The sequence below is a fragment of the Onychomys torridus genome, chromosome 20 (assembly GCF_903995425.1).
Source record: "Onychomys torridus chromosome 20, mOncTor1.1, whole genome shotgun sequence".
In the NCBI taxonomy this organism is placed as follows: domain Eukaryota; kingdom Metazoa; phylum Chordata; class Mammalia; order Rodentia; family Cricetidae; genus Onychomys; species Onychomys torridus.
Window position 1 is genome coordinate 14,556,184 of NC_050462.1, and position 26,624 is coordinate 14,582,807.

At 44.5% G+C, this 26,624-nt stretch overlaps 1 protein-coding gene across 1 annotated transcript; it reads left to right on the forward strand.

The window, feature by feature from the left end:
• The first annotated feature begins 1,418 nt into the window (after positions 1–1,418).
• On the forward strand, positions 1,419–25,171 carry Ndufa12 (NADH:ubiquinone oxidoreductase subunit A12). Its single transcript, XM_036169410.1, has 4 exons — positions 1,419–1,551; positions 2,369–2,451; positions 5,885–5,972; positions 24,887–25,171. The coding sequence occupies exons 1-4, from the start codon at positions 1,451–1,453 to the stop codon at positions 25,065–25,067; spliced, it is 453 nt and encodes a 150-aa protein (XP_036025303.1). The 5' UTR covers positions 1,419–1,450; the 3' UTR covers positions 25,068–25,171.
• Positions 25,172–26,624: the final 1,453 nt, after the last annotated feature.

Sequence of the window (26,624 nt, forward strand, 5' to 3'; positions counted from 1 at the left end):
AATCTTGTGATTTCTCTCCTTAAAGCCATTTTTGTGTTGTATTATATTTATTGATTTGCATAGGATGAACCATACTTACATCCAAACAGCTTGGTCATGGTGTGTAGTCTCAGTGAGTTCTTGAATTCAGCCTGCAAGGCTTCTGTTGAGAATTTTTGTTTCTGTGAGGTTTTGTGAAGTGGTCTTATTCAGCTTTGGTACTGGGATAATGCTGACTTTCTTGAACGAGTTGATAGCGTTTTATTTTATGGAACACTTGGAGAAGTTGGCACTAGCTCTTTTATTTTTAAGGTTTGGTAGAATTCATCTGTGAATTCATCTGTTCTTGGCTTTTATTCGCTAAGAGACTTTGTGTTTCACCCTTGGTCTCATTGACTGCTATGGATCTGTTTAAATTGCTCATATTCTCTTGAATTAATTTTGGTAGGTCTCGCGTGTCTAAGAATTTATCCGTTTCCTGTCCTTTCCAACACTTTAAAAATATAAGTTTTTGTAGTATTCTCTAATGATCCTTCAGATTTCCCTAGCTGCTTGTTGCAGCGCCCCGGTTTTTTGTTTGTTTTATTTGTTTGTTTGTTTGTTTGAGAGAGGGTTTCTCTGTGTAGCTTTGCGCCTTTCCTGGAACTCACTCTGTAGACCAGGCTGGCCTCGAACTCACAGAGATCCACCTGCCTCTGCCTCCCGAGTGCTGGGATTACAGGCGTGCGCCACCACCGCCCGGCGGCACCCCATTTTTAATCTTTAGTTTTTATTAATCTCAATCTTCTCTCTCTCTTCTTTCCTCCCCACCGCCCGCCCCTGGTTATTATGGTTAAGGGTTTGCCAGTATTATTTATTTTACTATTTTGTAAAGCACTAACTCTGTGATGAAGTCTATGCGGTGTCCTTTCAATCTCTGCAAAATGCTTACATTTTGAATATTAACCTAGCAACTAAAATAGCTAACCCTTGAAATATTTTAATCTTTTACTTTTCATTTCTTCCTCACTCCCTACTGACACCACCAAAGTGTGCATTCAAAATCACATGCACTCGGTATCGAAGGTACAATACCGATATGGGGTCAGTAATGCATTTCTTAGTTTCCAGCGCTGTAAGGAATTTTTGGAATGGGTTCTATCGGGTTTTTTGGAGGAAGAAACTGAAGAATGCACCGGAGAAACTCCCATCTGGGGAAGCTTTGTTTGGTGTACTGTCCCCCACAGGGTCGCTTTCTGGGTCCAGCCTCTGAAAACATTTGCACTCTTCCCACCTTTCAGGCGGACACTAAACCTGCGCCTGCAGTGAGTTCCAGAACTTCTCTCCCGGGCCGGCCGGCTCCAGCTCCGCGCGTGCGCGCGGTGCCCTCGGCCGGCTTCCTCTTGCTCGGAACCTCCAGCCGGCGGTTTCTTGCGCGCGAGCCGCTGCTTCCGACCGGCGCCTTTTGCGGGGACCACGGAAAGGGCGGGCCATGGAGGCTTATTACATGGAGCTGGTGGGGGTACTGAAGCGCGGGCTGGCGCAGGTCACCGGCCACGGCGGCCTGCGTGGCCTCCTGAAGATTTTCTTCAGGTAGGAGGGCCAGATCTCGACTCTGGGACTCTGGGGACGGCCCCGCGCTGGCTGCTTTCCTGGTAAGGGGCCCGGGGTAGATCACCCCCGGAGGGCCACAGTTCCGGTCAAGGACGACAGGTTCGGCCCCAGGGTTGCGGATCGTAGGAAGTCTCTGGCTCCGCCTCCGTCCCAAGTGATGGGGCTGTGACGCCTGCAGGGCTGGGGCAGCTGGGCTGCTCCGGTCCCCGAGTCCTGGGGTGCAGTGACTTCCCAGACGCCCCCGTCCGTGGTGACCTTGGGGAGTTTTCCTTGGCCTTGGCGTACTGTAAGAAGTTGAAGGAGGCGCTCCTGATCCTCTGTGTCAGCCCCCGATATCCCGACAATCCACTGCGGGGAACCATTTGGAGACCTGCAGTGGATTGAAAAGTCCTGGAGACATTCGCCATAGGGAAGATCAACTACTTTGACTCCCCGAAGAGTTTGCTGACGAGTGTCTCTGGGTGCAGGGAAGGTGGGAAAACGTGTACTGTGGCTTGAAGGTCGTGGTTTAAAGTGTAATTTAAGCACACCCGTTGTGTTGGGTTCATTTTTCTCACTTGTCTACGTGCCCCTGGCACAACACAGGAGACGCCGGAGTTCTTAGCAGGAAAGGTGATCCTTGAACGTTGAGTGGCAGGAAGTGGTGAAAGCTATAGGGATGTACAACCCGACTGTCCCCAGAATCTCCTCATTCCTGTAGCTGGCGCAGCAGCCGTACATGGTGCTCTCGCTCTGCTCCCGTTTGTGTCTTGAACAGTGAACCGTTCTGAGAGGCCCCTTTTTCATGTATTTACAGGGCAAATGATATACGGCTCGGTACCTTGGTGGGAGAGGACAAGTATGGGAACAAGTACTATGAGGACAATAAGCAATTTTTTGGTGAGTGCAATATTTTCTCTGTGAATGATTGGATGTGCGGTTGGGATTTTGAGTCTGTTTTCCATATCACGCGTGAGCTTATACGAAGTCCTTGGAAAGACATGTGAAACTCAATAGTGACGAGATGGCTCAGCCAGTGTGGGCCCCCGCCACCAAGCCTCATCTGTCAGGTGAAGAAAGCGAGACATCCACTGTAGTAGTAGTCCAGTTTACGTGGCTGAGAGTCGGTGCCCCAGAGGTTAACATCATAAAGAAATGAACTAAAAACGGGTTTTTATAGAGGGGACAGCCAAAGCTCAAGAAGTAGCTTTGCCAAAGAGACTTAATCGTATAACAGGAATGGTAAGAGAGGCCAAGGAGTTCTTCCTTCCACTCACTACTGTGTTGTTAGGAATCAAACTGACTTTCCCCCCTCTCTCCTTTCCTGTTCTCACAATAAAATATAAGAACCTTTATTTTTGCTAGTTATTAAAATGACGTACACTGTTGTAAATATTCAGTTTTAGCGTATAAAGAGTGAACGTTGAGCTGAGAATATTAAATAGTTCAGTGATAGAGTCCTCTCCTTGTGTGACCAAGGCCCTGGGTTCAACTCTTTTTTTTTTTAAATTTATTTTAATGATTCCTTTTATTTTTTATGTGCATTGGTGTTTTGTTTGCATGTGTGTCTGTGTGAGGGTGTCAGGTCCCCTGGAACTGGAGTTACAGTCAGTTGTGAGCTGCCATGTGAGTGCTGGGAATTGAATCAGGGACCTCTGGAAGAACAGCCAGTGCTCTTAACCACTGAGCCATCTTTTCCACCCTTGGATTCAACTCTTAAGTACAGAGGTAAAAAAGAAAAAGAAAAAAGTACAAAGTGACTTCTGTTGTAAGTTTACTCTATTTTCTCCTCTTTAAGTTTTTAATTACATTTATGTACTTACTTTTTTTTTAAATCACTTTTTTGTTTGTTTTTTTTTTTTGTTTTGTTTTTCAAGACCAGGTTTCTCTGTGTACTTACTTTTTGGTGCCTGTCCTGGAACTCACTCTGTAGCCCAGGCTGGCCTCAAACTCAGAGAGATCCGCCTGCCTCTGTCTCCCGAGTGCTGGGATTAAAGGCGTGCGCCACCACCACTGCCCGGCTGTACTTACTTATTTTTACGTGTGGGTGTTTGAGTCCCGTGGTGCACATGGGAAGGTCAGGGGACAACTGTGGGAGTCTGTTCTCTCTTTTCACAGTGTGGGATGCAGTGATTGAACCCAGGTCCTCACACTTGACCACAGCACCTTTCCCTTCTGCCATCTCACCGGCCCTTGTAACTTTCCTTCTCTTTTAATACTTTAGCTTATGTATATTTTAAAGACTTTCTAATGGTGGGGGGGGGGTAGAGAGATGGTTCTGTGATTAAGAGTGCTTGCTGCTCTTGCAGAGGACTTGGATTCAGTTCACAGTATCCACATGGGAGCTGTCTACGACTCCAGTTCCAGGAGAATCTGATGCCCTCTTCTGGCCTCTATGGGCACCAGGCACATGTGGTGCACGTATATACATGCAGATAAGACATTCATACACATAAAATAAAAATAAATAATTCTTTAAATAGTCTAAAAACAAATTCTTAGAAGTGGAATTGCTAAGCATGAACATGGACTTTCAATTTCAAAATAATTTTTTAGTTTTAATGGTTATGAATGTTTTGCCTGCATGCATGTCTGTACAGCACATGCATGTCTGGTGTCTATGGAGGCCAGAAGAAGGTATCAGTTACCAGGAACTGGTGTTACGAATGATGTGAGCCATTGTGTGGACACTGGAAACTGAGGCAAAGTCCCCTGTAAGAGCAGCAAGTGCCCCTAACTGCTGAGCCATGTCTCCAGCCCTGACTTTCAACAATTTAAAAATGGATGTCAGAGCCGGGCAGTGGTGGCACACGCCTTTAATCCCAGCACTTGGGAGGCAGAGGCAGGCAGATCTCTGTGAGTTCGAGGCCAGCCTGGACTACCAAGTGAGCTCCAGGAAAGGTGGCAAAGCTACACAGGGAAACCCTGTCTCGAAAAACAAAACGAAACAAAAAATGGATGTCCTATTTGAGATTGCTAAGGGTCAGCTCTGTCATAGTATAAATCTATTGCCAGGGCCTAATTTATTAAACCTACCCCATGGTCCATTCCATCAGCCTTGACAGTCCCCTGCCCAGTTGGATTATAGTTCATGTTCAGTTATCGGTTCTCTGTCCTGCCAGTGGACCTGATGGAAAGTGTGAGCGCTTTTAGGGAGCGTGTGTGTGTGTGTGTGTGTGTGTCTGTGTGTCTGTATATGTGTGTACTATATTGAGAGTGTATGTGGACTATATTGTGTATGTGTGTGTCTGTGTGTTTGTGTTTGTCTGTGTCTATGTGTCTGTATATGTGTGTACTGTGTTGAGAGTGTGTGTGTATGTGTATACTATGTTGAGAATGTGTATACTATGTTGGGTGTGTGTGTGTGTGTGTGTCTGTGTCTGTGTGTCTGTGTATGTGTGTACTATGTTGAGGGTGTGTATATACTATGTTGGTGTGTGGGTGTGTGTGTGTGTGTGTGTACTGTGTTGAGAGTGTGTGTGTACTATGTTGGTGTGTGGGTGTGTAGGGCCAGAGGACAACCTTGCATATCATTCCTCAGGCACCATTCACCTTCACCTTTTTCCCCTTCGTTGGCCTGGAACTCACCGAGTCGGCCAGGCTGGCCAGCCAGTTTGCCCAGGGGGCCACCTATCTCTGACTGAGTCGGTGTTCTATGCACCTACCGCCATGCCTGGCATTTATTTGTTTACTTTTTTATTTACTTGAGTTCTGGAGCTCAAACTCGGGTCCTAAAGTGCAGGGTAGGCACTTTACTGACTAGCTTTCTCCTAGTCTTAGAAACATAGGTAGGCCGCCCAGCTCATTTCCCAGACACTTGAGTGAAAAACGCAGCCATGCTGTTTTGATGACGTGAACTGCCCTGTACCTAACCATCACTTAGAATACTCCCTGTTAATAAGTTTCACACATTTCCAAAAGATCACGTGGTTTCTTTTTTGGTTTTTGGTTTTCTTAGAAACCTAGAATTCACGTGTAGTGTTGCGAATACATTTTGGCTCTGGTCGCTGAAGAGTTGTCTTTTCTGGGAGTGCCCTGGCCAGGCAGGACACATGCCTACCCTCTTTGCTCATTTCTCTGTCGGGGTATTGGGGAGAAGCAAGGATTCTCCGCTGTGAAAAGGTTGCGGACCCCCCCCCCCCACTGTGCCCTACACACACACACACACACACACACACACACACACACACCGCTTAATCCCTGTTCTGTGACAAAGCCTGCTTCTTAGCACGCCAGGATGCCATCCCTTGTTCATCGCTGTTGTGTTAGAACACAATGTCTTCTTGGTGTTCTGTGTACATGCATCAAAAAAAAACGATCTTCTTCCTCGCAGGCCGTCACCGATGGGTCATATACACCACTGAAATGAACGGCAAAAACACGTTCTGGGATATGGATGGAAGCATGGTGCCTCCTGAATGGTAAGCTAAGCCAGCGTGGTGTTTATTTGACTTATAAGGCATTTACTAGTGATAAGAGTCTGCCTCAGGGCACAGTGGTTATATAAGTTACTCCACAGCAAAAATCCGCAATCACTTGTTTTTTCCATAACTTTTGTGAGTCAGGGGTTCTAGGCAAAACAAGATGGCTTGTCTCTGCTCTGGGATGTCTGGGGTCTCAGAGTTCTCGGCTCATCTGAAGACTTGTTCACTTTGCAGCTGGCAGTTAATGCTGGCTGTCAGCTGGGAGCATAGCTGAGGCTGTGCTGGGAACACCTTCATGTTGCCTCGGTTCTTCAGGTGAGTACTTCAAGAGAAACCAAGTGGAAGCCATATTGCCTTGTTGGACCTGATCTTAGAAGCATCCATTATTACGTCCATCTTCCATGTGTTGAAGCAGGGATAAAGTCCTGCCCCTGTCCAGGCTGGTGCTCTTTCTGCCTCAACCTGCTAAGTAGACAGGATTCCAAGCCTGCACCACTAAATCAGCAACTTTTAGCTGTGTTTCTGGTTTTAGAATTTTCTTAAATGAAATTTTGTAGACCAATTGGGAAGGATTTTCAAAGTTTGTTGTTTCAAGAATCAAAAAAATAAAAAAATAAAAATGATGTAAGTACTTTGCTCTGAAATATTTTATATAAGTCTGTTAAGTGAGCTGCATTTAACATTCTGTTTTTGTTTCAAAACATGCATATTATGAAGCCATAGAGGTTTTAGAGACTGAAGGAATTTTAGGACTATCATTGTATAGATGAGGAAACCAGGGCTGGTTTCTTTGTACCTTTTCCTTGCTCACATAGGTGGTAGGTACTGTGGCATGTGTTTTTCCCCAGGTCACCACGCCATTATATATTACATATATATAGTGTCATTTTTAACATGCCTTCAAGAGAAGGCCCTCAGCGTCTTCTGCTGAACTGGTGTGTGTGTGTGTGTGTGTGTGTGTGTGTGTGTGTGTGTGTGTGTGTCTGTGTGTGTGTGTGTCTGTGTGTGTCTGTGTGTGTCTGTGTGTGTGTCACAGGGCTTCGTTCTGTGACCTAGGCTGGTTTGAAGCTCCTTGTGGGCCTCCTGGCCCAGCTTCCTGAGTACTAAGATAGCAGAGAGGAGTTAACCCTTTATTCATATATCCAGCCTTTTATTCTATTAGAATTAAATAGGCTACTTGATTGGGCCAACAGTTTTCAAAAGTGCTGTTTGGCGAGGAAAACCGTCTTCCAAGAGCTTTTACTCATAAGTAGGTTTTCACCTGGGCCAGTTCTTGAACTATTGGGAACACTGGTGCGTACCATTGCAGGAAGTTAGTGAGTGGAAGAGGTAAAGTAGCAGGGCTAGGAGATGGGCCCTCTGGGCTTAGTGTTGTGATGTTTTAAGGGAATAGGCTGTGGCTCTGTTAAGGTCTGCGGAGCTGTTCAGGTCCAGAGATGTGTTAAAGGACTCAGCCCACAGCCTCAAGGTCAAGCACAGCAATTACCAGCTGAGAGCAACCACCTTGCTTCTGTGCCATTGATTGTTCGTAGCTGGACTTTATTCTGGGTGGACATAAGAGGCAGTGTGCTGTTGTGTTCAGACTGACATCTCTCTCCTTTAGATACTAGCATTTGGACGTGGGGTCAGCATCTTGAGAGCAGGGAGATCGGGGGTGCTGGTTTAAATTATGTGAGATGAAGCCCATTTAAAATGAGTTAACATTTGGCAAGATAAAAGTCCTGTTCAACTGAGTGAGTCCTTTTACATGATCACGTATAAGATCACATGGACAGACAGGCAGAGCTGGAGAAGACAGGATCACTCTAGCAGGTGCCTGAGGGCGACAGGGGATAGGAAGCTGGATTTCCTTGTGAAAGGGGTCTCCTAAGGGTAGAGACTTTGATGACTCATCTCTGTATGGGGAGAGGTGGTGATGGGCAGGCTCAGCTGCGTTTGTTCTTAGACAGAACTCACTCTGCTAATTGTGGTTTACTGTGGAATTCTCCATTCCTTCCGTACGTAAATCTGAAGGTGGGACCCAGATGTGATAGTTTCTGTCTGTGATCTTGCACTCCAGAGGCTGAGGCAGGATGGCCGTGAATTCAAGACCAGACTGCAGTACAGAGTGTAACCCTTCCTAATAAAACAAAAATAAAATTGAAGGTGAGCAAATCTTTAATGAGAGAGCCAGGAGGCATTAATGCACATACAGCATGAATAGCAGATGCAACTTAATCATCTTTCCACATTCAACTGTTCATTGAGTACCCAGTGCTTATAAACTATCGTAGATGCTACAAATAGAACATTGGATAAAGCAGGTGTGTGTGGTTGGGTATCTTCGAAGAATCAGTGAAAACAAAGAAGACAAAATGAAGCTGGGGTTTCTAAGGAGGTAGAGAACAATGGGGGAAATCCAGGATTTTTTTTTTCTTTCTTTTTTTGAGGTAGAGTCTTACTGTATAGCCTAGGTTGGCCTCGAATTCATGATCCTGCCCCAGCTTCCTGGGTGCTGGTATTATAGGCATAGACCACTGTGCCCTGCTTAGGAGGTTCTTTTAATACAGAGGACAGGAAAATCTTCTTTGAGGAAGTGATGTTTTAGGAGGGGTAGAGTCCAGATGGAATCTCTCCTAGAAGCTTAGCTGTGGAAGCTCTGGTGTTTCACACACACTCTGGTGTGTACAGGAACAGCAGTATGGCCAGTTTGTGAGTGAGGGAAAGGAGGAGAAATGGGACAAGGCACATAAATGTGTCCCAGAACACTGTAGGACATGGCTAACACCTTCACTTCTTATCTGCAGTTCTTTGGAAGTCACCGGCAGGTAAGGTAGCTTGTGATCCGGTTTACAAATTCTTTGAAACAGTTTGAAATCATCTCATTTTCAGAAGTATCATCGGCATTTGAATAATTTCAAAGTAGGGTGTCCAAATGCGGCCCTAGCACACCTCAATACCTTAGTGAATAATTACTACATGTAGGGCATCTCCTGTTTAAACACAATTTAAGCATTGACTTCAAGAAGTTACCAATGATATACCATGGAGTTTGGGCAGAACCTGGTACTAAATTGATGGAATACAAATAATAGGATAAAAAGTATATACATTGATTTAAGTTTTATGACACATAAAAAAAGCCACTGTAAGAAAGGAATACTAAAAACAGTTAATATGGAGTAATGTTAGCTCTCCGTCATTATGACAGAATGCCTGAAATAATTACATATGAAGAGAAGAGAGTAGGTGCGAGAGCCATGCTTGCCCCGGGAGCTTCGGTTTTGTTTCCAGGCTGGAGGTGCAGCTCAGGATGGGCAAGGATGTGTTCAACCCACGGCAACACTACATCAATCAATCAATCAATCAGAGTCCGTTAAAGCAGGAAAAGGGACATGCATGAAAGTTGTGTTGGAAGGTGATGCTTTCCTCTCAAGTCCAGGGCTGCATGTGGGCAGGGTTTCACAGAAATAAGGCCATGCTTCTCTTGTCACACTCTGCCCAGTGGCCTCCGGATTGGATTTGTCCCTTGTTAATTATAACTTCTGTCATTTCATTGAGATGTCTGCTAGGTTTTTCCTAAAAAAGAAATTACTCATTTCCCCTTTGTAGTTAATTAGCATTTTGTGAGGCAATATGTTGAAGTTTCATATCCCATTCATATTTTTAATCTATTTATATTAGTTTCAATTCTTGTTTGAGTCAATGGGTTATAATCAGTTTCTATAATTAGTTCTTTTATTACTTAAACTGGGCTCGATTTGGTTTTTGGGACCCATTTGGAATGCCTTTTGGATGCTTTTGAAGTGATCCCGTCCTTCTGAGAGTGAGCCCCTGCTTTCCTGTACCAGGTGCTCCCGTTTTACCTGAAGGTTTCTGTTTCCACCTCACAAACAGTGATTTCTGTGCAGGGAGATGGACCAGGGCATGCCCCAAGCCTGATGCCCTATCAGGGTCATGAAATTCAGCCCAGTCTGAAGGCAACTAAAGAGCCATGAGACCTGATCTTTTTGCTGTAATAATTTTGCTAGATGATGCCTGTGAATGGGATCTGAAGATTACCGGATAGTGTGGTGGTTGAAAAGCCGACGAAAGGCGTTCTAAAAAGTTGATGATGAGTATAATGAGGAAGGGCATTCCTGAGACACGCTGAAACCTAGGCTTCTGGGGCCGGCTAGCTAAGCTGTGGCTTCGAAGGAAAGTCTTGACTGAAAGTGATAGATAGCAAAGGTGCACTTTAGGGTGGCAGAACTGACTTCTTGCTAAAGAAAGCCTTAGTGGTCTCGATACTAGATCAGACCAGCCATGGCATTCCCTTAAGACAAAGCCTAATCTAGAGCAAGACCAGAGCTCCTCACCCTTCCTGTAAAGGCTGAGAGAGATGAGGAAGCCACAGGAAGAGGTTTGAAGTTGGTAGGGGTTGGCTTATGAAGTTTAAGGAGAGAAAGCATTTCCGTGACGTCACAGTCACAGGTGAAGCGGCAGGGACCAGTTGTGGTCCTGCTAACTGACAGTGTCAGTGCAGATGCAGCAGACTCCTCCCCTACACGGGGACTCCATAGCTAGAGGTGAGTGGCGACCTCAGTGCCCGGCCTCAAAGTTCAGGGTTAATGCTGCTGATGGCTTCAGGTGAAAGACGGTGCTGTTTGCTGTTCCAAAAAGCCTGTGCTCTAGGGATTGTGCTGAGACCTGCGATCTGTGAATGGCATGGCAAACCTGGACAGCGGCATTCCTGTTTACAACCTGATTAACTGATGTCACTGTGGAGACCTACTGCTCAGAAATAGATTCCTTTCCACTATTGCTACTCACTGACAACAATTACTGAGTGCTCCAAGGGAGATGGACAAGGAAATTAATGCTTACAATCCTGCTAACACATATCCCCTCTGTAACCCCTGTATCAAGGAGCAATTCTGACTTACATGGCATAATTCACAAATACGTGTGTGGTTATGGCTACTACAGAAGCGATTCCTCTGATGGATGTGAGCAGTGAACTGGAAACCTAGAAAAAACAGTCACCATTCTGGAAAGCATTAGAGCATTAGTAAGTCATGGGAGGGTGTACAAATGTCAACATAAGAAAGAGTTGACTCCAGCCCTCACGAGTGGCTTTGAGGGGTTCAGGACTTAGTAACTAACGCTGTGGTAGGACAGGTGAGAGCATTAGAGTCAGAAGTGGAGTCTGGGTGCTGCTGGGATTCCATGTTAAGGTGTTCCTGGATAAGAGATAGTGCTTCCTGGTAAAGTGGCTATGAACATTGTGGCGATAATAGCAAAGAACTTAGGGTACTACAGGAACTTAGTCGATAAAACTGTAGCGTGGTTTGAGGGAAGACTCCAAGAGGTTCTTCCGTGGTAAAATGCTATCAAAGAGCATCAGGTGCCACATGGAATTCCTTGCGGAAGACCCAACTGATGTGGCGAGCTTTTGTGTCCTCTTAGGAACATGCCAGGAACTAGAGAGATGGCTCCGTGGATAGAGTGCTTCCTTCTTGTGGAAGCGTGAGGACCTGGGTTTGGATCCCCAGCGCGTACATAGCCCAGGATGGTGGTGTGCACCTGTAACCTCAGCACTGGCAGATAGAATGGAGAAGACCCCCAGAGACTTGCCTGCCGGCCTGTCCAGTCCACAAGCTCAAGGTTCAGGGAAACCATCTCTCGAGCTGATGTAGTGAGTGAAGGAAGACACATTGTATCAACTTGCAGTCCCCACATACTGCCCCATGGAGCATGCACTGGCATCCGTGTTCATGTCTACAGTACACACGGACACATAAAGAAAAGGAAGAGAAATTGCCAGGCTACGGGTGTAGCTCAGCCGTAATTGCCTACAGGAGAGACCAGACTTGAAGATGATGGCTAGCAACTTTAGCAATAAAGTCTTATAAATGAGGGTATGTGTAGTTTGGGGTCATCCTGCTGCATACTTACTAGGTGCCAGCATCCCGGGAGCTCAAGTTTTACGTGTATGGTCAACCAGAAGGCTTCTTGTGATACTTCCTTCATGTGCTGCTGAACCCACCAGAGCCCACAGCATTCCTGTAGTGGTTTCATATCACTGTCATGCTTCTGCCTAATCCCACACATTCCATCTCCTCTCCCCCAGCCTGTATTGGCATTTTTCCCTTGATAGACTTCTCGATGATTCTTTACATGTTACTGAGTTAGTACTTCCGACCTAGTCCCTCAGTGGACTGCCACCTCCCGTCGTGAACTTCCTCCTAACCCCCCCGTTTGCCCACAACACCCACACACGGTTGCTCCATTCCTAAGGACACCTCTCCTAGTGTGAATTTTCTGACACATCTTGCTGGGTTAGCATACAGAATGAGGAGCTTCAGTATGACGTTTCCATACATATCTATAGTAACTGTTGGGGCATATTTTCCTCCCACCCCAGCTTGGCCTCCCTTCATGGCTTTTGTATTCTGGTTGCTGGATAGATTGAAGGAAGAGCTAAGGCCTCAGGCTAATCCCTCAGGACGCTGCTGTGCACAGTTTAGCTGTCTGGTGATAGCTGCTGGACTAGCATGTGAGTGATACAAGCTGCAACTCAGAGGGTTAGGTGATCAGTCCCCGGGCATCAGTCATCCTGCAGCTCAGCGCAGCAAACATTGGCTCCCATTCTCTTCATTAGCACCTGGGTGTTTCCTGTGAGTGCCTCTGCCCTGGGCCCTCCCAGAGCTCCAGCGGAGGTGCCATCTGGAGCTGGCGTCCTATCTTCACTTTGGAAGGCTGTACCGCCACACTCACAGGATCCTTCGGCACAAGATACCTCATGACTTGACAGCTGGCTTCCCCAGAGCCAGAAGTTGGAGAGAAAGCAGAAGAGTCCTCTCCAGGTGGAAGCCAGGCCTTCCAAACCTAATCTTAGAAGTGCCATTCTGCTTGTTAGGAGTGAGCCAGTCAGTCCCTACTCTAAAAATGGGCCTTGCACAAGGGGGTGGTCCAGGAGAGGTGATCATCGGAGGCCCTCTCGGGAGGCCTGGAGCACAGCAACAGGAAACAGAACTAAGATATATGTAAGAAGGGAAAAGAGGTTCATTCAGGAGCTGGGCCTGCTTGCACACACCTGAAGTTCTAGCACTCCGTAGGCTGGGAGAGAAGCATGGAAAGTTTGAGGCCAGCCTCTATATACTACATAGCAAGACTCTGTCTTAAACAGCAACAACAAAAGCCTGTTTGTTCATTTTTAAGTTCAAATTACTTGCTTTTTTGTTGTGGTGTCTTTTAATTCAAGGTCTTGGATCTGGGGTATTGGTGGTAGATTTATCAAGGGAGGGGAAACAGGCTGGTAGTCAGGAGTTCTCTTTTATACCACAACTGGGGCAGGGGAATATCAGTTGAAACCACTCACTGGAAGTCAGGATAGGGTTGGTGCTGGAGACGGGGATTTCCTGTGGTTTTAGCCAGTGTACTATGTAATTTAAAAGACTATGACCTTTGGTGGCATGCCTTGCTCACTGCTCTGGAGGCCAGGTAAGAATAGAGCTAGAAATTGAGTTCTGATTGGTAAACTGCTTATGGCTTGGGCGGAATCACAAAAGCCTATTCATTAGGAGTGTTCGGGCTCACCGCGGTGCTGGTGTGCTCAGAACTGGCATGCTCCTGTAGGAATGGGGATTGTAACGTGGCTCCCATGTCCATCGAGATGTGGCTGTCGGGGAGCAGGAAGCTTCAATCACAGGCCAGCTCCTGCACCTGCCGATGTGACTCTCCTCCCCAGAGAGAGTGCAGATGTCTGGAAGGGCACTGGGCTTTGTAGGACGAGAAAGTAAGAGCATGACAATAACCTAGCATAGCACTCTGCTCAAACTCATTCACTAATATTTAATTGAGGGCTTGCTTCACTGCATGTCAAGTACTGTGATGCGTTTGTGTGAAAGTGAAATATATCTGCCCTCTGGGAGTTTATAGTCACATAATGAATACAATCAGGCAGAATAATAATGCTCTACAATTCAGCGTTTCCATTTTCCTGTCAACCTTTTTTTTCCTCTCTGATGGGATCAGCAGTAAGATTTTAATTTCTTCAGGAATTTGTATTAGTTTAATTGCTTATGAAGTAACTTCAAAGTATTTATTTAGTAAATAATACATATTTTATACCACTTTTATTTTCCCTCAGTTTTTATCTTTAAATTAACTGCCCCTGTCTAGATAGTGATGCACAAAAATTTATTTTCACTGGGTATGGTAGTTAGCCTGTGCATGGAATTACAGACATAAAAACCAAGTAAATAATGAGTAAATTAAACATAAAACTTGACAGAGTTAAAATGTTACTGAGTGTGGAAAAGTAGACCATTTGGATGATTTCAGGCATCTAGAATAAAATTATTATTTTCACTTACACCAGTGGTAGTAGATTGACTGTGATTTGATGTATGGGAACCCTGAACTGATTAAAAATTGTGGTTAATGGCACTTAGATTGTCTCTGCAGCATGTATACTGTGTCCCCACTTGGTGGCACCTTCTGTTCATTTTTAGATAACATGTCATTTTTTCCTCAGTGTAGAGCCACGTATATCTCCTTGTATACTTCTCTCTCTCTCTCTCTCTCTCTCTCTCTCTCTCTTTCTCTCTTTCTCTCTTTCTCTCTTTCTCTCCCTCCCTCTCTCCTCTTGGACTGTGTTCTAGATTTTTTGTAAAGAACAAGGTCATGGATGGGATTGTTTGGAGTAGGTAGACAAAGAGTCAAGACTGATTCATTGGGTTCGGCTTGACTGGTCAGTGCCATAGTGGTGAGTGAGGCCATTCACAGACATAGAAAGGATGGAGTTGTGATGGTCCATGCCTGTCCTCTCAGTAGTAAGGAGGTGGGGGAAAGAAGAATCAGGAGTTGAAGGCCAGCCTGAGCTGAATGATACCTTGTACCAGGGAGACAAGGAGAGAGGACTGTAGAAGACAGGAAGTCAGGCAGGCAGCCTGGGAGGGGATGGAGGTTGTGGTGGGTGGGCTCAGTGTAGAGCATCTATGTACTGTGCATAAGGCCCTGGCTGAGTTCAATCGGAGCTCTGCAAAAACACAAAACAAAGCAAAGTCTTATTATAAAGAGGTGCAACTGTTAGAGAAACCTTGGAAATCCAGAGGGACAGGGTGCAGCTAGAAATAAACTCTGAATTCCTTGGCTTCTGGACATGCACCCTTAACATTTCACTCACCTTATTATCTACAGGTACGGGTCAGCTTCTTGAGAAAAGGAGTGTTCTTTTTCAGAGATGGGGTCTTGCTCAGCTTGGCTTTGAACTCCTGGGCTCAGGTGGTCCTCCTGCCTCAGCCTCCTGTAGCTGCTACCTCTGTCCTCTAAGAATCACAGTGGGGAGAAGAGATGATAGTCTTGATCACATCGACTTTAGAAGAAAGTTTGTGATTATAAATAATAGCCATTTCTCTGTCTGACATATGCACAAAGTGTGAGCCTTCTTCCCCTTTCACAGACGCTTCCTGCATCTCAGCGAACATTCTGCCTGTCAGTTGAGTGTTCTGGCACTGGGGGCTTTTGTACAATGGCAATTTGTATTTAAAATTAACATCCCATTTATTGCAGCTGTAAATCTGAAACTGTAGTTCTTCTTAAGCCTCAAGGCTTAGCTCATAAACAGAATAACAAGATTAGAAAATTGAATACTTTTTGCATAAAAATAAAGAATAATCATTTTCTCTTGTTCTTTGATGGGTGTTTGATAAACTAATGGAATGGATTAAATTCTCCTAAACAGTCATACCCATTTACAGATTTAGTTCATTACATTATTTTAAGCATTTTAGTTAGGTTACATCTATAAATGTAATAATTGGATTTTCCCTAGTTCTTCAAATGCCTGGTGACTAGGGAGACTCCCCACAATGTTCACATAGCAGTTCTCTTTACCTGGCCATTGACTTTCGGGTCATTTCAACCCACCTTTCTCTAGCATCTCAGCTAACGTGTCCTGCTTTACTTCCTTCTAAGGGATTATTAATGTGTCGTCATCAGCATTTCTGTACCTGGTGTTTTCACACTTGCATCGTTGCTATCACGGCCACCCATCTTTTCGACACCCTGCCCCTCCCCCCACTTTCTTTTTAAAATTGTATTTGTTAGTGTTTGTGTATGGGGGTTGATGTGTTGGGCAGTGGTAAATGTATGTCACAATGTGTATGTGGGTTTCTTTCTTTTTTGGGGGGGGGGTTTGTTTTGTTTTGTTTGTTTGGTTTTTTTTTTGGTTTTTCGAGACAGTTTCTCTGTAGCTTTGGTGCCTGTCCTGGACTAGCTCTGTAGACCAGGCTGGCCTCAAACTCACAGAGATCCACCTGCCTCTGCCTCCCGAGTGCTGGGATTACAGGCGTGCGCCACCACTGCCCCACGTATGTGGGTTTCTATTGCTATGAAGAGACACCATGACCACAGCAACTCTTATAAAGAAAGCATTTAATTGGGGTAGCTTACATTTTCAGAGGTTTGGTTCACTATCATCATGGCGGAACATGGCAGCATGCAGGCAGATGTGGTGCTGGAGAAGGAGCTGAGAGTTCTACATCTTGATCCACAGGCAACAGGAAGTGAACTGTGTGTCACACTGAGTCTGATCAAAGGAGACCCCATCGCCCACCCCCACATTGACACATTTCCTCCAGCAAGGCCACGCCTACTCAACAAAAGCCACATCTCCTAATAGTGCCACTCTCTATGAGTTTAGGGATACCAATTACATTCAAACTACCGCACCAGAGAACAATTTTGTAAAGTTGGTTCTCTGCTTCCATCTTTGTGGAGAGTCCAGGATCTCACTCAGGTCTCTAGGCTTTCTGGCAAGCACTGTCGCCAGCCCCATCGCTTGGGTGTTTTTGGTTTGGTGTTTTGTTTCCCATGCTGAGGATGGAATTTAGGGCCTGTGTATGCTAGGCTAGTGCTGTCCCACTGAGGTGCATGCCCAGCCCATAATAGTCTGGGGGCTAGTCACCTTCACTCTTGTTTCACTCCTATGCTTTTTTTGTCTTACATTTGGGGGGTTTGCTCATTACCTTGATTGACTGAGTTTGCAGAATCAAACCTTGTGGGGGATGTGCATGTGACACAAGCACTCCATCACTGGGCTCTACCCCAAGCCCTCTTTATTTTTCTCAACCTCACAGAGGGTCTCCTGTCTTCTCATCATGGTCAGAAGACAGTCCCCGTCCCCTTGGTCCACAGGGCTTGTGTGATCTCACTGCTCTCCAGCTCTGAACACCCACCGCCCTACATTTGTGTTTGGCATCACTGACTCTGGCTTTTCTCAGACTGAGGACACTCTGGCTACAGGCTCTTCATAGAAGCTGTTTCTCTAGGCCTCGCATGCTCTGTGGAGAGGAGGCATGCACCCCCCACACTGTCATCCTCTCCCAGGCCTCTGCCTCTGCCTAGCATTTTATTTGAGTTTTTGACATTCCCCTTTTATTGAGAATATTTTTTAGTCATGTAATGTATCCCCTCTACCCCCAGCTCCTCCCTACTCCCCTCCCATCCAGACCCACCGCCTTTCTGTCTCTCATCAGAAAACAAACAGGCTTTTAAAGGATAATAATAAAACATAATAAGATAAAACAAAACTAACACATCAGAATAGGGCAAAACACACAGACAGAAGGAAAGAAGCCCAAGAAGAAGAACAAGAAACAGACTCGGAGACCCACTTGCTTGCATACTTGGGGGTCATACAAACACTAGACTGGAAGCCATAATATGTACGCAAAGGAGCATATTTCTATTTCTGGATATGGGTTACCTCACTCAGGATAATTTTTTTCTAGTTCAAAAAAATGAAATCATGAAATTGTCAGATAAATGCTTAGCATTTATTGTGTATTTTTAATGTCTTGTCTGTTTCCTCAACTACCATGCTAAAGAACTTGGTAGCACAGAGTAGCTTATAGGTGAACGTTTGTTGGATGAAGATAGATATATTTTCTTTGAAGCAATCATTATTTATAGATAACATGACCAATTTACTTTAAGTACTTAATGCAAAAATGACACTCCTTTATGGTTTTAAATAATGTTTTTATTTTATGTGTATGACTGATTTGCCTGCATGTATGAAAGTGCACCTTCTGTCTCGTAGGCTAGACAAGTTCTTATCCTTACCCCCAGGACCTGAAGTTATAGACAGCTATGAGCCTCCATGTGGGTGTTGGGAACAGGACAGGGGTCCCCTGCAGGAGTAGGAAATACTCTTGCCTGCTGAGCTCTCCCTCCAGTGTGCCCCCGCCTCTGTTCTTTTTTGAGACAGGGTCTCACTATGCAGTTCTGGCTGGCCTGGAACTATGTAGACCGGGTTGGCCAGGAACTCACAGAAATCTGCCTGCCTCTGCTTCTCCCATGCTGGGATTAAAGGTGTGCAACATCGCACCTAGCTTAAAATAGATCCCTCTTGTTTGTTTTCTGACCATAAAATAATATATTCTAAGAAACTATAGATGGAATGATTAGATTTTTTTTTCTCCTACCATTTTTAAAAATACAAGGTCTGGCCATGTAGCCCAGGCTGACCACAAACTCACCATCCTCCTGCTTCAGTCCCCTAAATGCTGGAATGACAGGTATGTACCCACACCCAGCTCTGGTTTGATTTTGGTTTGGAGACAAGGTTTACATGTAGCCCAGTCTGGCCTGAAGCTTGTTGTGCAATCCAAGGCTGGCACTCAACTTGTAACCCGTTTGCCTGTACACCACCATACTGGGGTTACAGGCATCCCAAAAGAATCCTTACATTTTACAAAGAAAAGTTAATGGAATTCTCTGTACCTGGGGTGTAGAAATAAGCTGGGGTCCTGGAGCTCCACCTGGGGCCTGGCTGAGGATCTCTGCATCCACTTCCATCAGTTATTGGATGAGAGTTCCAGCACGACCATTATGGTGTTTGGCCATCCAATCACCAGACTAGGTCAGATCAGGCTTTCTCTGGACCATTGCCAGTAGTCTACAGTGGATGTATCAGTGTGGATTTCTGAGGACCTCTCCAGCACTCTGCCTCTTCCTGTTCTCATGTGGTGTTCATAATTTCATGGTCTGTTATTCCTTGTTCTCCCTTTCTGTTCTTGATCCAGCTGGGATCTCCTGATCCCCTAAGTTCTCTTTCCCTCAAACCTTGCCCTTCCTTACTCCCACTGTCGTCCAGGTTGTTCATGTAGATCTCATCCATTTCTCTGTCATTGGGTGATCCCTGTGTCTTTCCTAGGGTCCTGTTTTCTAGGTAGCCTCCCTGGAGTGATTGTAAGAGTGTGAATTGTTGAGACCAAGATTGGAAAAAGCACAAGGACACATAGCCAAACTAATGGAAACACATAAATTATGAACCAAAAGCTGTGGAGCCCCCAACTCTGGATCAGGTCCTCTGGATAAGTGAGCCAATTGAATAGCTTGAACTGTTTGGGAGGCACCCAGGCAGTGGGACCTGGACCTGTCCTTAGTGCATGAGCTGGCTGTTTCAGGAACCTGGGGCATATGCGGGGACACTTTGCTCAGCCTGGAAGGAGGGGACTGGACCTGCCTGTACTGAATCTACCAGGTTGAGCTGAATCCCCAGGGGAATCTTTGCCCTGGAGGAGATGGGAATGGAGGGGAGGGGCTGGGAGGAAGGGGGGGGCCGGGAGGGGGGGAGGACAGAGGAACCCATGCCTGATATATAAAATTAAAACACAAATATAAAAAAAAAATAATAAGCTGGGGTTATTCTTTTAAAACAAAGAACTGTTCTTGTTGCCAATGTCCAGAATTTTTTAAAAAATCTTTATTGTATTCATAGGTTATCATGACCATGGTACATTCTGGATATATTACAAGTAGGAAATTAGATAAATAAATACTTTCAACATTTCTGTGTGACCATTAGCGAAGGACGTTGCATTGTAGAAATAACCTAGAAAAGCATTCATTAAGGTAGGACTGAGAGAAACATCTGTCTACCACTGAATCATTTGTGTACTTTGGAGGAAGTGATTTTGTTTTAAATGGCACCTTAAGTAAGACTGGAAGTCAATAGAATCTATTTATGATCTCAAAATAATGACAGAAGACTTGGGTAGGGTTTATAACTATTTCCTGAATTGGTTTGACTAAGGGTATTTCTTTTTAATACACTTGATTTCTTCTTATTAAGTAATATGTGTTTGTTACAGAAAATAACAAAGGAAATAAAAGTCTGTTATGCCCCAGATGGAAACAATAACCATTAGCATTTTGATACGTATTGTTATGTTCTTCTTTTCTATGTACCTATGCCCTTTGGGTTTCATTCTTTAACATATTTAAAATTTTAATTGTATTCACTTTTGTGTGTATGTGTGCTTACATGAGTTTATGTGCACCAGATGCATGCAGGAGCCTGCTGAGGCCAAAGAGGGTATTAGATCCCCAGGAACGGGAGTTAAACCCACTGCATGGTGCTAGGAACCAAATCTGGGTCCTCTTCAATAGTAATAAGTGCTCTTAACCATTGAGCCATAAGTCCAAGTCCAAATTTTTGGGTTTTTTTTTGTTTTGGTGTGTGTGTGTGTGTGTGTGTGTGTGTGTGTGTGTGTGTGTGTGTGTCTGCCATGTATGTGGGTGCCTATAGAATCCAGAAGAGGGTGTCAGATACCCTGTACCAGGGGTTATAGGTCACGGTGAGCTGCCTGCAGTGGGTACTAGGAACTGAATTCAGATCTTCAGCTGTAGCAGTCAGCACCCTGAACCACTGAGCTGTCTGTCCAGTCCTGTTTTAATGATTAATGTCCTTCTGCCACCTTGGACAAACCAATTAAAGTCTTGTGCACTGGATCCCTTAATTATTAAATTGGAGCTATAATCTCCACTCCTCCTTGTTACAAGGATAAAGGAATTAATGGTTTTTGCGGTGTTGAAAATAATGCCCATGATTTGCAAATGCTTAAATATTGCAAATGCTTATTTAAGTATTGCTTAAAAAGTTGACCAAACAACCTGCTTTTAAACCTTAAAATGTGGCAACTATTTTATCAAGTGACGGAGTGGTCTGTATTGTAATTTATAGTGAGAGTTTAGTCCTGTGACTGTGCTGTGCAATCATTTAAACATTCCCCTTTATTCTTGGCTTTGTTCTTTCTATTTTCTCATTATTATAAGTAAAGCTGTGATCAGCATCCTCCTCATACACAGTGAATGGCCTGGGGGTCCCCCTTTCTTTAAGGCCGATTCCTACAAGAAAGAGCATTAAATACAGCATGCATGACCTATGAAGTTTGAAAGAAACTTTTTTAAAAAATCAAAGTGTATAATGACACATCTTGTATTCTAGTGACCATTTCAAATAAACTACATTTACTAAGGCATTTTAGATGTTTATTATCTCTGAAACACTTGTTTGAGTAGTTACCTCTTGGTATATCTAAGCACTTTGACTCTGTCTGGAATTTTTTGATGTGTAATGGGAAATTTAAATTTTCTTTTTTAAACAAATTCATCCCAGAAGTGTGTCAAAAAATTTTTTGCTTTCCCCAATGATGTGACAATCCAGTCCTTCCTCTGGTTGACTTGAGCCTGTCGGGACTGGGAGTCTGTGTCTGCTGTGCATCTGGACTGGTTTTAATGCATTCTGTTTGTGACTTAACATTTGCTATCTACTAGTGACAGTCTCCCTGGCTCTTCCTGACGTCCACAGTTGTCTTTGTTGGACTTGCAGCTGATTTTAGAATATATCATTGAACTCTGAAGGAGAACCTGTTAGGGATTTGATTCACGTTACATTTAATTAATAGTTCCTGTGTTAACAAGCTTGAGTTGGCCATCTTATAAAGCAGGCTTGATTGTTTACATTGATATCAGCCTGGGTTGGGTAGATGGGGTGGGGGGGATTACCGTAATTATGATTTAATGTCTCTGTTTCCAGTTATGTGGTTTCTTGTCAGTCTATTTGAATATTGATTTACCCAGTGTTACACCTGTTCGTTATAAATTCTCTTTTCTTCTTTGTAGCTTTTCTCCTTTTTGCCAGTGTCCTTATTTGTGGTCTTAGGGTGCTGCCAAACTTTTATATCTTGTCTCCAGAGAATACCAGTCACCAGTTTTGTAGACAGTGCTCTTAGAATATTGGCATCTTTAAGCCATTTGAATAAGTATGACCCTCAGTTAAAAATACTTTGCAAATAAAATACTTTGGTGTGGAAATCTAAAGGTACCGTTTCTTTCCCTTTTATTTAATAATAATAATAATAACAATAACAAAAACAGAAGGCTTACACTATTAGCCTGGCAGAACATAAATTTTTTCTTATTTCTTTGTATCTTATTGTAATGATTATAGTTTGTGTGTGTGTGTGTGTGTGTGTGTGTGTGTGTGTGTGTGTGTGTGTGTGTGTGTTTTGGTTTTCGGTGTGTGTGTGTTTTGACAGGGTCTCACTCTGAAGACCATGTTGGTCTGAAACTCACGGAGATCCACCTGCCTCTGCCTCCCGAGTGCTGGGATTAAAGGCGTGGTGGCGCATGCCCAGCTGATGATGATGGTTTGTTGTGTGCTTGTTTCCTGATACTTGCGTGTATCCTTCCAAGGATTTCAAATTTTATAAATTACAATAAAAATGATCTTTTCCTTGCATTTTCTGTTTTTCTGTGAGCTCTTCAGTTTATCTCTTAAGTAGTCAAATAGGCATTTGCAAGCTTTAGACTGTGGTTTCTTAAATATCATTTTAACCTTCAATGGTCTTGAAAGTAATTAATTGAAAAACACTTTTATTACTTAAGCTGACTCAATGAAGTGCGAGTCAACTCTCTGCACTGTGCCCTGAACTCACACAGATCCCTTTGGGACGAGGCAGGCTTGCTTTGACAGCTAATCCCTCTTCTTAGTAATCAGCAGAGCCCATCTGCACCACCAGAAGCCACAAGGACTTCCATATTTTGTTTCCTGGTCCTGGCTTGTTGGTCCCAGGATGTAAGGTGGACACCAGTCCATCTTGTACAGACTTCTTCATCCGTCATTGCTCGCCTATCACGATGCAATTGTTAGATTCAAATAGGAATTGTAGTGTGTGTGTGTGTGTGTGTGTGTGTGTGTGTGTACTGGTTTTAGCCAGTTGCTCATATAAACCCATCAGTTACTGCAGCCAGTCCTCACTAGCAGTGTGCTCAAGTTCACATTTACTCGGAGTAAATATTTTTCTTCTTCTTTGTGGCTACGTTGTCACTCCCCCTTGGAGCTGGGGTTCTAGTTCTGTGGCTTCTTCTGCAGTAGTGGTTTCTCTAGCTTCCAAGCTCAGGGTCTGGAGTATCTGATGTGCAGAAGCTCTGCTTCCCTTTCCTCGTATACATTTCTGCTTTTGCTACTTTTTGTCTCTTGAACTTGGAGACCTTTCTCATTACTGAGCTCTTCCATTTCTACTCTGTGTTGGGCCAGGTTCTTAAAGTCTCCCATCAAATAGCCTTTGGGACGTGCATGTATTTTGTGTGTGTGTGTGTCTATGTGTGCTTGTATGTAGAGTATGCTTGCCATGGATGTTCAGGGTCAGAGGAGCTAGTCTCCTCCTCCTCCCCGTGGGTTCTGAACTCAGGTCCTCAACCTTGGTGGGAAGCACCTATACCTGCTGATCCATCTCTCTGCCACTCTTGAAATTTAATTAGATGTCCTATGAAACCAAAATACTTAGAAATTTCAAGCTATGGTTTTATGTATCTGTTTATATGTTTGTTTAGAGACAGGATCTTGCTAATGTAGCCCAGACTAGTCTTGAATTCACCCTCCTGCTTCTGCCTCCATACTGATGATGAACCACCATGCCCACGCCAAATTCTAACCTCTTGAGGAACTGGGAAGTTCTATTTCATTTTGTTTTACAGGGTTGTTCTAACGCAGGCCTCATACATGCCTGACCATCTTGCTACTACTAAGATAGACCTCAGCTCTGAAAGTTGTATTCCATTAACATGAGTGCACTTTCAGATTTCACAGTGCATTCAGAGTCTCAGTTCCTTCAATAATGACAGACTGTGTCTCTTGAATATTACTTCAGAAAATAAACACAAACGTAAAACAATAAGATGACATTACTCATATTTTTTTAAAGGTTGTTGTTACTACCTTAAAAAAACTGCTATTCAGAGCTGACTGGTGTGGCCGGCCAGTTCAATTCTAAAGGAAGAATAGAGTGTATTTTGAGCAACATTGTAACACTTACATAGTTTGTGGTGCCAGCACTATGTGTCATCAAAATCTCATTTGAATCTTAAGCATATAGTTTGCTTATTATAGGAGACAAGTTCTCATGTTGTCAAGGCTGGCCAGGAACTCCTGACTCAAGCAGTCCTCACACGTGAGCCTGTGGAGCAGCCAGGATAGTGAGTGTGCATCACCTTGCCCAGCTTGACTTTATCATTCTACCTCCAACACACACACACACACACACACACACACACACACACACACACACACACACACACACACGGCTAGAGAACTAGGCAAGTGTTCTTGCACTGAGCTAAGTCCCCCAGTCCCAAGATTTAGTATTTTTAATTCAACTTGTTTTTTCTGTGGTGTTCAGGCTCCAGCTTGAATTGAAGACATGTGCAGAAGCTGTTTTTCTCCAGGAGGACCTTTGTGAATTTCAAACTGAGGCTTTGTGAGCCAGAGTAACCCAAGTGTATTAAATGTCTAGATAAGCCTGTAAACTCTCATACCAGCACTATTTATAATCAACTCTAGAGTAACGTTTTTACAACCACAGTAAGGATCCATGTTCTAAGTGCCACTGTGTTACAATCGGACAGCATCGTTTTCTTTCTTTGTAAGCCATAAAAGAATGGTGTGACTGAAAAAGGATGGCCCTTCAATTTGACGAGACTTGGTGATGATGCTGGTGGCCAGGCTGGCACGGCTGAGGGCCTGCTGGGCGGGGTTTCTGGGCACTCTGCTGCAGTTTGACCGTAGAGCATAACTGGGATCTTTCCTTTTTAAGGCACCGTTGGCTTCACTGCATGACTGACGACCCTCCAACAACGAATCCACCCACTGCTCGTAAATTCATCTGGGCAAACCACAAACTCAACATGTCTGGTACTCCAGAGCAGTATGTTCCCTATTCCACCACGAGAAAGAAGATCCATGAGTGGGTCCCACCTTCAACACCTTACAAGTGACAGCAGTGAAGACCAGACCCAGCACGTACAGGATGGTACAGGATTTTTCTTGAATTCACACTTGTATAGCTGATCATGAACTTGATTAAAGTTGCTTGACCGAGCAGCGTCTTGGGTATTTCTGCCATTTGTCATTGACCCCTGCAGAACAGAGGCTCAGACATGAGGGAGAGTAACTGGTGCAGACATCACTGCGGGTGGCTGTCTGGTGTAAAGTTCCCCATTCTAGGAAGTAGCCCCAGGATCATGTTTATGGTCACCTCCCTGACTGCTATAGCTGACTGATAAGGGCAAGCCTGATTCTAAGCTGGGCCGGATAGAAATTGGGAAGTCGCATGGAGAGACACGGATGTGGAGCGGCAGCATAGCCCAGTGCTTTAGTGTGGCTCTTGATGGAGAAGGTTATTTGAGATGTCCTGTTTCCTGGGTTTGGGTCCTTTAATTGTTTGTTTTAGTCTGTGTATTCTCCACATTTCAGTTTGATTCTTTTTTTTAAAATAAATCTTATGTAGCCCAGGTTAGTCTCAGACTCACTGTGCTAAAGCTGAGAGTGACTTGGAACTCCTGATCTTCCTGGGATTATGGGCATGCACAATTACATCTGACTTCGGGTTGTTTTTTAAAATCCAGAAATCCATACAACCAAAGCCAGCATCTCTGAGAGGGAAGTCACAAACTGGTACGTTTTGACGGTCCATCCAGCCAAGGCTGTGAACTTCTGAGCCAGAGAGATCGACACACTAGAGCCAGTTCTGAATCTTCCTCAGTTGCTGACAAACTGTCTGTTCCAAGTCTTGCCCCGAGTGTCCGAGCTGGGTCAGGCTGAATTTGGAGCCCTTGGGAGACTGATCAACAGGCTCTTTTGGGCAGCTTTCTACATTTTGCTGATTGATTGATGAAGCACAGGACTTAACAACAAAAGGCACCTGTGCTGGCCTGAGATTTCGCACGCCATGTTCATCTTCCAGTGGCGCCTCCGGATGTTAGTATATTGTATTGTATTGCTCTGAGAAGTAGATTGGCAAGAGGAACTAAGCAGTTCTTAGCCCCCGACTCAAGGACCATGCCATAGCAGCAGATATGTGGAGAAGGCTTGCCTGTGTGGCCATTCTCTCAAGTGACATACACTTGGAAAGGAATTAGCTCCAAATCCCAAGGATCCATGAATATGTGCTCAACATTAACTCTAGTTTTGGGGTTGATATTATGGTTCACTGGCCAGAATAAATTATGGGGGTTAAGTAGAGTTCCTATTCCACTGCGAACCCCAGGACACTGACCTGTACATGCACATCTATTTCATTCATAGTCTCATGTCCCGAGTGTAAATGGGGTAGACATCATTTGCAGCGTGGGAGCATTGGATCCCTGCCCTGGACTGCGTGTTCCTATGGTGCAAAGGTTGGGGTGAGCCATTACAAACCTGTCCTGTATTTTAAGTGTGGCCCTAAGGATTCGTGTGTTGAAATCTTAACTCCCGTTGTGAGCTAGGAAGAGGGTAGAAATTTAATCTGGTGCCTAGAGGTGGGACTTTGGGGAAGTGACTTTTGTTAGATA

What these genes read in the sequence shown, in the direction of transcription:
- Ndufa12 (XM_036169410.1), top strand. Translation starts at nt 1,451, where the DNA reads ATGGAGGCTTATTACATGGAGCTGGTGGGGGTACTGAAGCGCGGGCTG. An exon ending in CTCCTGAAGATTTTCTTCAG is followed by an intron (nt 1,552 to 2,368) that starts GTAGGAGGGCCA and finishes ATGTATTTACAG; the next exon opens with GGCAAATGATATACGGCTCG. An exon ending in GGACAATAAGCAATTTTTTG is followed by an intron (nt 2,452 to 5,884) that starts GTGAGTGCAATA and finishes TCTTCCTCGCAG; the next exon opens with GCCGTCACCGATGGGTCATA.